General features: G+C 34.9%; 1 protein-coding gene across 6 annotated transcripts in view; it reads right to left on the reverse strand.

Moving 5' to 3' along the window:
- Window positions 1-721: 721 nt before the first annotated feature.
- ARMH4 (armadillo like helical domain containing 4) overlaps window positions 722-13,767 on the reverse strand; it is a 150,015-nt gene continuing 136,969 nt past the window's right edge. For all 6 annotated transcript variants that reach the window (XM_056810813.1, XM_056810811.1, XM_056810814.1 and 3 more), the window contains exons 7-8: window positions 12,009-12,143; window positions 722-11,790 (exon numbers count right to left, since the gene is read on the reverse strand). In XM_056810813.1, coding sequence (XP_056666791.1) covers window positions 11,722-11,790; window positions 12,009-12,143 — 204 coding nt within the window. In that variant the 3' untranslated portion in view covers window positions 722-11,721. The remainder of the gene's footprint in view (window positions 11,791-12,008; window positions 12,144-13,767) is intronic.

A 13,767-nucleotide genomic window follows, 5' to 3' on the forward strand; every position in this document is an offset into this window, starting at 1 on the left:
CACAGGATTGATTCTAAGACAGAAAATAATATTTTTTTTTATTTCCCATAGGACTTTGGACCTTTTGGGGGGGTCCTTCTTTTTTAGTTCCTTGTTACATGTATCTTTCTATTTCTAGTCCTAGCATAATTTCCAGTCCAGTTGAACATAGCAGGCACTTAATGAATGTTGAAATTGAATTAGTATATAACATTCTGGGACTCATTCCTCAATTCCCACTGGAGCTTGGAGAGGTTGCTACAAGTATTTAATGATTTTTAATACTAATCTTTCTAGCTTCACCACACACACCACAGCACAGTACAGCACACAATCTATGCATCCATTTTTTCTGATCCTCATTAGCAAGTTTCTGACAGAAAAGTCAATCATAAGCCTGTTGTCTCTTGCTTAATAGTCTTATAATACTCAGAAAAAATTCTAATCCCTGAAAATTTAAACTATCTTTTGAAAAGACTCAGATTGAGAATTTGAATCAAGCTCTTTCTGACTCCAGCAATCCCAGCACCACCATTATACTATATCTCTCCCTCCCTTTCTCATCTTTTTAAGTATATTTATGTAGATACAATATTCTCCCAGAATATTCCTTCTAGCCCCATTTTTCTTGTCTTAATTGCTGCTTCTAGCTCTAAATGGGACACATATTGTACTTGATCAGAAACCAAATAAACTGAATGTTAAAATCTGTTAAAGCAAAGAACACAAAGCAAACAAAAGCTACACTTATGGCAGACAGACTTTATTTTGAATATTTTAACTTTAATAAGTGCTACATTCCACAGGTACAATGAGTCATTATTCTGGTTTGGGAGGGATGAAATAATAATAAAATGCAAGGACATGCTGAGAGCTGCATGTGGAAACAACACAGAGTCTGGAAACCAATAGGAGATGAACACAGAGCATTCTGACCACTTAAAAACCAGCAGCTATAATAAGGAAAAGTGAAGAAATGAGGTCTATCATTATAAAATTAAATTAAAGTCACTTCACAAAAGGTTCTTTTCTCATTTTAGAACAAAATTTAAATTAGAGTTGTAGTAAAACTATTTTAGACCTCTAAAATAAATTTGAATTTTCTACCAGGATAATCACAAATAGCAACTGCAGCCAATGGCAAAGACCTTCCATCTATAGGTCTTAAGGGAAAAATTAGGGGAGAATAAACATTCATGTAGCACCTACTATGTGCCAGGTACCATGTGCTAAGCACTTTACAAATATCTCATTTCATCCTACCTGCAAGGTAGGTGTTGTTATGATCCATAGTTTACATTTTAAGAAACTGAGGCAGAGGTTAAGTAACGTGCCCAGTGACACTGCTAGCAATTGTTCGAGGTCATATTTGATCTCAGATCTTCCTAATACCAGATCCATTTCACCACCTAGAAGCCGTATTAGTTCTCAGTAAACAGAATTTCTTCTGTATGATGATCACTGACTGATGTTTACATTCCTAACTGAATCAAGTCTCAGAATAATTCATCCAAGGTGATTCAGTATGAAGTATCTCCTCTATGATTCTTCATTTTGGAGTAGACAATTGCAAAATGAGCATCCACAAAAGTATCTTTTTCACTCCAATGAAAAATGAGTTATCTTTTTTTTCCTTTTATTTTAAAAAGAAAGGACCAATGAACACTCGCTATTGTCCATAGCAGAGAAGAACAATGTAACAAATTCACTAATTGGGGCTCTTATTTTATACTTCTCATGAGTATTCATTGGTTTATTCTAGTTACCATGTCCTTCCTTTTTTGAAGCTATGACTTTTAGCAGGACATTTAGAATTTAAACTTTATTTTATATTGAAAAACTTATTTAAATCTCTTTTGATAATGACAAGCATTCAAAGATTATGGAAGGAACCTGAGAAAACATCTAACTCAATCTACTCACTTTACAAGAAAACTGAGGCCAAAAGAGATTCAACAGCTTACATAAGGTCAGACAGATAGTAAGGGATAAAGTTGAGTCTTCTAATGTCAAACATAGGGTTCTTTCTGTTGCACCATAAACAAAATAATCATTAACAGTAGAAGTAGGTAGGTAGGGTATTAATTAAATTAATTTGCAATTTTTACTCCACTAATAGTAATAGCTAGGTCTTGAATGTAGGATATCTATTGAAATGCTAAAATCTCAAATCGTATTTCCAAATGAAGATTTAGTTGAACAATTTTTAAGTGATTAATCTTCTCTATTTTTTATTGTAATAATTCTGTCTAAATAAACAAGTTAACTTACAGGAAAATGAAACCAACTTTAAAAAATCAATTTCAAGCGGGGCAGCTGAGTGGCTCAGCGGATGGAGAGCCCTAGGGATGGGAAGTCCTAGGTTCAAATCTGGCCTCAGACACTTCCTAGCTGTGTGATCCTGGGCAAGTAACCTAACCCTCATTGCCTAGCCCTTACCACTCTTCTGCCTTGGAATCAATACATCGTATTGATTCCAAGGCAGAAGGTAATGTTTTATTTAAAAATCAATTTCAAGGAAATTTATCCTGGTTCTTAAGGAAGTCCAATATTTCCTTGTTCTTTGGTGTCTGGGGCAAAATGTAGAAACTTAAAAAAATTTCTTACAGCATATTAAACCACCAAACTAAAAGCATCACTTACATAGCATTCTACTCTTGGACTGTTGTTATTCTCATAGGATTCTGTAGCAAGTGTATACTCTTTGTTTTGATGTTGCCATTTACAAATTCCTTTCAGACTATAGACAATGGGAAAGGGGTGGTGGAGGACATAGTTTAGAAGGGAAGTTCTTAACTTCTTTTCCCATAAAAGAAAGCACTATTTTAAAAAATAACAGTGATTCTTATGTTATTTGCTAACTTAATTCCAAACTAAGATAACTGAAATGCTTTTTAAAATATAGTCATATTAAATAATAGAAACCACTAAGAATCAATATAAGGAAAGACTTTACTATGACATATACTGGTTGCATAACTAAAAATAAGCTTTTAGCCTCTCCCTAGCACAGTAGAGAGGCAATTCTCCTAATATTGTTACAGAAAAGCTGTCAATCTGCATCTCTAGATGGAATTTCCCATGAATAATGTCAAACATCTGACATCTTTCACCAAAAAAAATGTAATAATAATAAGTTCTACCACTAGCCAGATTCAGGTTAACTGAATGACTATTTAGTTGACATCTACAATTTGGGAAGGATTTTGAACCAATGAAAGTAGTTTCTCAGACAAGTAAGAGACTTTAGGTCTTTCTTTTTTTTTTCCTGTTTGCATTGCTGTCATTTGGGACATCTGTAGTTCTATAGATGAAGCATTAGACTGGGAATCAGGAATATCTGAGTTTGAAACCTGCCTCAAACACAAAATAGCTGTACAACCTTGGGCAAATTATTTGATCTCTCTTAGCCTATTTCCTCATCTTGTAAAATGGAGATAATAATGGCACTTACCTTGCAGATTTGTTTAGAGTATGTAACAAGATAATATATATAAAACATTTTGCAAACCTTTTGACTTGCTCTTATAGAGGACTAATGGAGAGATTCATGCTGGGCATAGTCAGGCTGTAGGAAATTACCAACATATAAATGACATCACAAATATACTAGATGCAGGCTGATGAGGTGGTAAAATGTATTGATTGACAATTCTGAGTGCTACACCAATAGCCACAAAATATTCCATTATAAAACAGGAGGGCCTCTAATGTGTTAGATACCTTAAATAGAGGCTTTCCAGAAAGATGTGAAAATGTACCACACAGGATGAGCCACAAATAAGTTGTCATCTGCCCTCTTAGAGGTTCTTATCCAAACCAAAGAAGCTCCATATCCATTCAAGTGAGAAATTATAAAAAGCTTCACTGGCCAATTCCAGTCTCCTCTAGTCATTTTTAGACACAGACTTGTTATGTTTTAATTTAACCCAATATAAAATCTTTTCAGATTTCTTTACTTTCCTTCCTCTCTTTCAGAAAAAAATAGGAAATAACAAAGAAAGAATTAAAACCAGAAAAATAGCTCAAAGTTTAGTACCAGAATTCCTGGAGGCAAAAAAAAAAACAAAAAAAAACATTCAGACTTCTCTTTTTCTTTATAAAAATAGTTACATTTACCTGGTTACTTGTATGTGTGTGGGTTTATAAATGTATATCCAGTCATAGGACTGCCTACAGGATTAGCAATAGGCAATGGATGGAGTTCTGGGTTTGATGTCATGAAGAGCTGCTACCTCTGACATTAATTAACTAAGCAACCCTGGGAAAATCACAACGTCTTTGTGTTTTTGACAACTTCTTGGAATTCATCTATGTATCCCCACTGAAGGGTTACAATATGTATTTGTTTAGAGAATTCTCCCACTCTAATGAAACAAAATCTTAGGGAAAAGCCTGAAATATCCATTTGCCCAAGAGTCCGACAGAAAGACATAGAAATGGAATAAATGTTTTCTGATGCTAGTTTCTTAATTAACATGCTAATTCAAGGTTACTGTAGATGAAGATGGAAATATCCAAATGTAGACCAGTCTGGTTAATTTAATTCCACGGCTTACTGTCAGGATATTCACGATATAAGTAGATGCTATTTTCTTTGGTTTATAACATGTCATCTCTCTGACTAATATACAGATATGTATATGTATATAATCATATGCATACTGACTCAAGATGTAATTCTGTCTGTCTGTCTGTCTGTCTGTCTCTCTCTCTCTCTTTATCCCCTTGTAATTTTGAAGAAAAAAATAACAAGATTTTATTTTCTTAATATATTTCTCAACCCTGAGGGGCTGCTGTTGTAAATAGCAACTGTCCTGAAACTCTCTGTTCCTGGTTAAATTGGTGCTTACAACCCAATGGTAAGATTTCTAGTGCTTTTATTACCAATTTTGGAAATGTTTAAATCATTTATGTTACCTAAAGGACTGCCAGTTAGTTTGCTACTGTTGAGGGCAGGGATAAAATTTAGACAGGTACTTCTCAAGTGTATATCTAGGGTGAAATTTTGAAGTTTCTCAATTCTTTAAACCTTGATGGAAAAGGGCTTTAAGCAAAACAAAATCTAAAACATCTACCTATGTCTTATGAAAGTCTAGCTTAATTATTAGAATATTAAAGAGTCCCAAGCCTTCATCCATTGGCAAAATAAAATTAATCCTATTATTTTTATATGGTTATCGGTGCCATTTTAAATTCTCATTTGTTCATTTAGTCATTCCAATTCTTTCCCTAAAGGATTGCTATTGCTGATTGCTATGAAATCCGATGCATGGGGGGAAAAAATCTATTTCTAACAATATAGTCTTCCTTGACTCACAACAATCAAAGCAATAGGGAATAGGGAGTAGACATATGGAGTGATTTTATTGATATAGGTTCCCAGATAAAGGAATTCTCTCTACCAATTCAAGTCAGCAATACCTTCTTGGCCATTTATAGTCTTAGAGAATTGCCTAGGAAAATTAGAAGGTAAGTCATTTGTCCAGTACCACATAGCCCTCATGTGTTCAGAGGCAGGATTTTGGCCCAGGTTTTCTTGGTTCTAAAGTCAGATCTCTATCCATTATGCTATACCGATTCTCTTCTAATTATAATTACTATCCCCTTCCCTCAAAAGTAGTCAATTCTTAGAGGGACAAGTAGCATTTAACCGCCCAAGATTAAGCCATAACAAATTTGTTAATGACCTTTAAATATCCAGGGCTTAACATGAGAGATAACTGGCTCAGCATGTGCTTACCCCACTTTAACAAGCATAGGAAACTTATTAAAATTCCTTTGTGGTGGTGATTAGGAGAAAATAATGTTTCCTATTAATGAGTAATTCTCAGTAAAGGCAGGTCACAAGTTTGCACTGATGAATTCAGAGCAATATTATAAAATAATTAAGCTTTCCCCAAACACCCACCTTCTCCCTCATCTTTTTAGTAGCAAAATGCCAAAAATAGAAGGGCCAAGAAAAAGGAGAAATTTTCTGTTTTGTTTTCAAGATTTTTTTACCTTTATCCAACCCTGTAAGCAATCATTTCGACATGGTGACCAGGTAAAATACTCATAATCATTCCAAAAATATTTCACAAATTAACTTTTTTTACTGTTTAACCAGCTTTTAAAAATAATTAAAATTCAAGAATTCTTATGTAGAGGGTTATTTATGATACCATGAATTTCAACAATTCAACATTTATTAATCTTTTTCATGTCAATCAACATACTGACAATTTGTTAACAAATGAATTAAGTAATATATTTATAAATTAATGTATATTGACTGATAAATCTAACCAAGTCACTCTACTACTTAAAACCTTGAGGGACTCTTTAATGTCTATTTAGGTTTTTGTTTTTTTTTTAAGGAAAATCTCTTTACATTGCATTCAAGGCATTCTTAGTCTCAATGTATTTCTACCTAATATTTAGTTAACATTTATATAGCACTTTGAGGTTTGCAAAATGTTTTACAAATATTATTATATTTTAACTTCACCACAACTCTAGGAGAGGATACCATTATTATTCCCACTCTACATATGAGGAAACTGAAGCTGAGAGGAATTAAATGATTAGTCCCATTGCTAGTAAAAGCAAGATTCTAAACCAAGTTTTCCTGACTCCATGTTGAGCACTCTATCCACTGTGTCTCCTAGTTGACTTTTTGCATCCTGAACAACCTATTCCACTTTGGAATAAGCCATTGAAGTCATTGTCAAGAGTTTTCTTTTAATCGTGCTGGAATCTGTCCTTTGAACTACAACTAACTGTTCCCACTTCTACCTTCTGGGACTAAGCAAAATAAATCAAGTCCACCTCCATCAGACTCTATCTAAATCTATTCTTCTCTAGGCTAAATATACCACATCTCTCATGAAATAAGGTTTCTGGGCCCTCTACTCTTCGTGTGCTTTTGTTTATCTGTGTCTCTCTTAAAATACCTTGCAAAGAAACTAAGCATCATTCTTCAGAGGTGTTATATTCAGCATATAATCAGAATATAGTGGGGTTATTACCTCCCTTGATCTTCCTGATGGTCTTCTACTAATGCAGCCTAATATGGCACTACCTCTTTCAAAAGCTTATAGTGAATAACTGCTGGGTTTTTAACCATGAATTTTTGTTAAGCCAAGTCTGCCCTCTATCCTGCTCAGGTGCCATTGATTTTTTTTAATCACTCTCCTACTTTCTCAATAAACTCCAGGGACTCCCTTTTACTTCTAGACATCTCATGCATTACTCCATACACTCTGCAATCTAGCCATACTATCCTGTTTTATGCAATCTGTGTTCCAACTCCCACTTTTGTATTGGCTGTACTCCATGCCTAGAATTCACTTCTTCCTCACCTAAACCTCTTAAAATCCCTGGTTTCCTTCAAGGCAGCTCAAATGCCACTAAAATAATTTTCCTGATGTCTCGAGTACCACATGAAACTTTTCCTGGTCCCATAAGCTTCTAATATACATGCAGTCTCTCCCATTTATATGTAGGCTCCTTGAGAGCAAGGACAAATTCATTTTTTTAATACCTGGCAAATGCCTGGTTTTAATATGTTTTTCTGATTGATTTACTGATTAATTGTTGAAATACAGATTTACTTATGTCTGCAACATTCCTCTGATTTACTGATCTAATAACCCTATCAAAAAAGAAAATGTTCATTTAACAGGAATTGTTTCTCATGAACTCTTAATGGCTCCTGCTAATCACCGTTTTCTTTTTTAATTATTCATAAATGCAAAAAATCCATTTAATAATGCTATTTTTTTCTTGAATCACCATTAAACTCACCACTCTATTGTCTTCAAAATTTACTTTCAAGGATTGATGACAATAGTTCTGCAACAATATCTGCAAGTTCTTAGAACCTAAGGCATCTCTGCCTGGAGATCTGAACTCCTTCAAAATGAGCAAGTCCTTAACTATCTTGGACTTCAAATATCTTAATATTTGTTCTTCCCTTTCCGATTTGAAATTATTTTCTTTGACAGAGAAAATGGCACCAAAATAGTAGTTAATTATGTTATAATCAAATTCCCCTCCCTTTAGTTCCTACATTCTTCTAATCTACCTTTACCTTCATTCCCACCAATATCCTTACTTGATTTCCAATTATCCCTATGCCACTAAGCTTAAAACCTGGGATGTGTCTATCTTTTCTCTTCCTCTCACTACCTACTAGAGGAAATTTTGTGCTCTGGACAAATGGAATGAAAAACAGCTGAACCATAAACACAGAAAAATTGACAGTACTGATTCTTACAGAGAAACTTGCATATTCCTTTCTCATAAAAGACTTCCCCATTGTTTCAGACATATTTTTTTACCTTCAATTCCTAGTCATTAAATTCCAAATTTATAAGGCATGATGGGTAAATCTTTACTTTTACTTTTCTGCATGGGAATTTTGAGTTTTATTTTCTTAATAAAGTGATCCTTTTTCCAACAATATTGTTGAAAAACATGTTGTATTGTTTACAAATATGTTTACAAATATTATTTTAAAATATGTTGTAGCCCAATCTCACCCTCATGTCACAAAATTGCGTTTATAATATAATTGCCATTTCCTTTCCCTCTTTTATTCCCCTAAAATATGAGCAAATAAGCCCAGGGTGACCAGGTTAGAATGTATGACCTGGCTGCTTATGCCCTTTGGATGAACTGAGAGTCAGAAACTTCTGTAAGGTCTGTAAGGTCACATGACTCACCACCCTCTCCATGTCACTCCATCCTCGAGACCCCTAGGCACTGCCATCTGACCTGCGGATCCAGGGAACCTGGGCCCTCACTGTAACACCCACGGCGGTACCTTAAGTCTTCAGAACCTTCCCCTCCTCCCTTCAACTGGACTCTCTCATATGAACTGTCTCTTCCAATTATAGTTTGAGTTCTGTGAAAGCATGAACTGTCTCCCTTTTTTATTTATATCCCCTGCACTTAGCACAGTGCCTGGCACATGGTAAATAAGCAATTTTCATTCATTTGTTCATTCAAGACGCAACATGAATGGTTGGTCATGGTGTATTCAAACTCTCAAGCCCCAGCACTATGTCTTCAGACCTTCAGGATGCCCCCAACTTATTCATAATTTTTTCTTATAGGACTGGCCTCCCCCTGTAATTTGTTTTAAGTAATAATGCATTTCCACAAACTAGTTGTTAGTCAGCGTACACCTGCTTTAACATTCACAAAAATCAATATACTGAGTCAAATACAGCCAGTCTTTTCTTTCTAAACATCTAACAAATTGACGAACCTGATGCCACAGTGAAAATGGTTCAAGTGGGTACATTATCTGTGCTATAGCCTGGGCTATCCACAACATATGGATGTTCTAATAACCAAAAGGATTATAAATCTCATATTATTTGAATAGCCAATGGCACCGAGGTTGACACCTGAAAAACATGCCTATCTTTTCTCTTTCTCCTTGGGCTTCTGGAGAGTCACAAATCCCTGACTATAAAGTCTGATTTTTTTTTGCATAAATGTATAGATTATCTACATGTAATCTTCTAGAAACTGATAAGGAAGAAAGAGATCACCTCTCATAAAAGGCTTATATTCTTCTTAGTGCTCAATAGGTACTGCTGTTTATAAGTTTACTTTATTAATCACGGTCTAGTTAAGGCATCAGTTTAATAAGCTATGGCACAAATTATTATTAATATCAGAGTAAATGATATTGAGGTCTATACCTAATTTGTGGAGAGAATATATTGTTGCCCCTTAACCCTTATGGAAATTTATAACCTTATGAATACTCTAGGATCTGAGGACTATATCCTGAAAAACTGTTTAAATTCCTACTTAGTTCTCTGTAACAGGTAAAACATTGTCTCTATTCACAAATGTTTAAAACAATCATCTAGTGGCTCTTGAAGAGATCGTGATATCTATTCATGACTTCTATTAAATCTGACTTTTCGTTTTAGCTCTTCCCTAATGTCTTACATTTGCCTATGGTCTTATCTATAGCATGACCTAGTATTCAGTTCTCTCTATCTAATGCTACACCTACTCATTTCTCTGGGCAAAAAAGAATTGAAAAGGTCTAGAATACTAGTTTATATAATTAGTTTTTAATAGCAAGAAAGTCACCTGAGTCTCTAACACCTGAGTCATCTATAACTAAAGAATGGATTTAGGAAGAAAATGACCTTCTGGTTTCCCAGACATAATATATTGGCTTGATATGGATAGAAAAATGGAAGGAATAAGAAGAATTTGTGTAAGTAACAGGGAAAGAATCAGAGGGGGGAGCAGAGAAGGAAATTTTCATTTTAAAGAAATATAAAATGGGATCAACTTTATAGAAGTTGGTAGAATAGAATCCCTTTTTAAAAAAAAAAAGGATGGCTCAGAAAGGTCACTCACTATCTTCTCAGTGGTGAAGTCTGAAAAATATAGACCTGGAAAGTCCAGACCTGGAATATCCAGGTTCTAGTCATGGCTGTGCTACGGATTCACTCTATGACCTTGAGCAAGTCATTTAATTTCTCTCTGCCTCAGGTTTCTCGAGTGTGAAATTGTGATAATAATATTCGCCCAGAATAGTTTTGAAGATTTAAGTTAGATAATAGGTGTGAAAGCACTTTGAAAAGCATAAAGCTCTAGATATGATATTGTTATTATTTCTCTACCCTGCAACTCAGCCGTTATCAATCATAAGCCTCAGATTTCCAATTACAAAAGATAAAACCAGGGAATGATGTTCCAAGCTAGCTTGGGAAATACAAGTGCTGTTCTAACAGCGACATGTTACGGATCTGGCCCTAATACCAACTCTGATTGTCTTTCTTTTTTTAAAAACAAAGTCCTCCAACATGCTACCACCGTAGTAACTTATTCCTTTGATGATAAAGAGGTACAAAAATAAAAAAGCAAAACTCTCAGCAATTCAGTACAATTTCCACCCATATCCATAATCAAACAGTAGCTCAAAACTTGAGGGCAAAGATCATACTCTTTTTTTTCATATCTGCCTGACAAAACCAAATGATTTCTTCAAATAAGTTAGTGGCTTTTCACACAAAACATCTAAGAATTTGTCTATATGTTTGTTAAAGTATAATGTGCTGCCAAAGAATGCATTCAGTACATTTAGACAATGAATCATTTTGCTCTAATATTGTTCCTCCATGATTCTACTTGCTGAGAAAAAGAACTCAAAGGAGGATGAAACAGAACAGGAAGCCTGAGGCACATAATTCCAAGGGTAATAATTCCACAGGTAATCATGCTGTACTGACAAATCTCCTCAATGAAAAAGATCTCATTCATTCCAAATTACAGCTACATTTAATGGTATTTGATTACTCCAAGGTAAGAAGATGGATAGAGATCATCACAAGTGATTGCTTATTAAGATTTCTATTCCAAAATTCAGCACGCCTCGGTTACAATAATAAAGATTTGTGCAATTAATCTAAAAAAAAGAAGAAGACACTGATAAAAAAAACAAAATTTTATCCTATCCATTTCTACTGTATAACAGGCACACTGCATATTTATGAGACACAGTGTATGAAAGTAGAAATTCACAACTGCATAAAAACAATCATCACATATTACATTTAGGACACAGCATGCCCTTTTTTGCCCATTGAAAAGAAAAATCACTATCCAGTGGACAGAAGGCTAGAGGGCATAATAGTAGTAATGCAGCAAGATTTTTTTTTGCCTAAAAGTAAAAATAAAATAATAATATAATTGGACATCACAATAGAAACATTGTTGAATTCAAAATTCATCTTCAGAACTGTCTGCTAGGAGCATTACTCGATCTTGCATACTGTTGAATTCTCTCTGCTGGAGAAAGAAAAAAAGAAAAAAGATTAACTCCTTTCTGCCAAAAAGGAAAGGCTCTAGAACCAATTTTAAAGTAAAACAAAAAACAAATAGCAACAGCTAAGCCTTGGTGCATTTCAATAGTATTCTTGCTTCATTAGGCACCATTTCCTTTATGGAATAAACTGGACCATCAAGAGTGTGTGGAAACTGAGTACATTTCTTTATTATTTCCATACCTTTCTTTTGTGCCTTTTGAATCCATTTCGCCTTCTGCGATTCATAATTTTAATGCTGTAGAGAGCTCCCAGGATGAATAGGGCTCCGGCTATCCCAACCCCCACAGGCACCAACATTCCTGACATGTATCCTGCCTGCATAAAAAAGAGACAAGCATTGGAATACTAAACAGAATACCACTCTGGGTTTCTCACTCCTGTTGGGTTGTTGCTTATTTTTATAGGTTTCAAATTTTGCTATTTGACATAGCTAGGTGGCATAAAGCTGGGACTGGAGTCAGAAAGATTCATCTTCCTGAGTTCAAATCTACACTCAGACATTTACTAGCAGTGTGACCCCGGGCAAGGCACTTAATTAACCCTGCTTGCCTCAGTTCTTATCTATAAAATGAGCTGCAAAAGGAAATGGCAAACAGTTCAAATATCTTTGCCAAGAAAATCTTAAATGGAGTCACAAGGAGTGGGACATGACTGAAAAAAATGGCTGAACAACAATATTTATCATGCTATAGAATATACTGTATGTGGAACAAAGTCAGGGAGCAAAGTGCATGAGTGGTGAGAGAGAGGCTGCACTATTTTGGGATTCTTCAAAAACTTGGAAGAATGTACTGATATAAATCATTCACATTGAGTGACACCTCCAACCACTTAGATTAGCACATATGTCAACATTAGTTTTTTGACAAAAATATAATTTGTACTAAAAATGTATGAAGAGGGTTTACAGAAAATGTTGCTACTATTAAAATGATAAAAATGTTAAATCTATACTGAAGTCAAATTCAGATGTGCTTGGAGAACTCTAACATTTTCAGCCTCTTTAAGGTTAAAGGAGGACCTCGATTTCTGAGTTCATGTTCTTTAAATCGCAGCCAACATGATTCATTTATGCAATACAAAGGAAAGAAAAATGAATGAATATAAATAAAAGAAAGAGAGGCTCTGAAAAATCAAAGGAAAGATAATTCCAGCAAAAAGAGAAAAATTAGTTGGAGGGAAAGAAACAGAAATGAGAGAGTACAAATTAAATTAGTGGTTTATTCCACAAATACAATAGTTGCCCAGAAATTGACTCAGAGGAAATAAGTGGACAAGACAGCACTGTGAAGAAGAAAGATATGAATCAGCACAATAGCTCTCTTCCTTATAAAATCCTTGAAAGAAAAGGGTGTTTCAAAGGGTCATAACATAAACTTGGAGCTGAAAAGGAACTTCGTGGTTCACCTAGTTCAACTTCCTCATTTTAGAAATAAAGAAACTGCGATCAAGAAGATTTAAGTCATTTGCCCAAAATCATAAATGTTGTAAGCAAGAGATCTGAAACAGATACTCTAAGCCCAAATCCAGTCCTGCAACTTTGCCCAATCTGCAATAAAACAACTGAGGCAAAGCTCCAAGCCAATAACTATTTATAAGAAGGACCTGACCCCCTTCAACAAATAGGATCCCAGACCTTCCTCATGTTCTGAGACCTCTACCTTCTCTAGAGTACAGCTTTTATTCCCTTCATTGCCCACCTCCATTCTTTCATGCCTGGTCAGTGCAAGCCTAATCTCTTTGATGGATATCAAACTCTTGGTAAATCCCCTAGTCATATTGCTACCAAACAGTCAGTGGATATATAGCAATTAACTCACCCACTCCATATTTGTGCCACCCACTTTATCATCAGTTCTGCTTTAATTATCCCACATTAGTTTTTTTCGTTTAGGTGACCCAGCTTACTTAAAAAAGAAGCAGTATTGGGTGGAAGGGA

The sequence above is a fragment of the Monodelphis domestica genome, chromosome 1 (assembly GCF_027887165.1).
Source record: "Monodelphis domestica isolate mMonDom1 chromosome 1, mMonDom1.pri, whole genome shotgun sequence".
NCBI lineage: Eukaryota > Metazoa > Chordata > Mammalia > Didelphimorphia > Didelphidae > Monodelphis > Monodelphis domestica.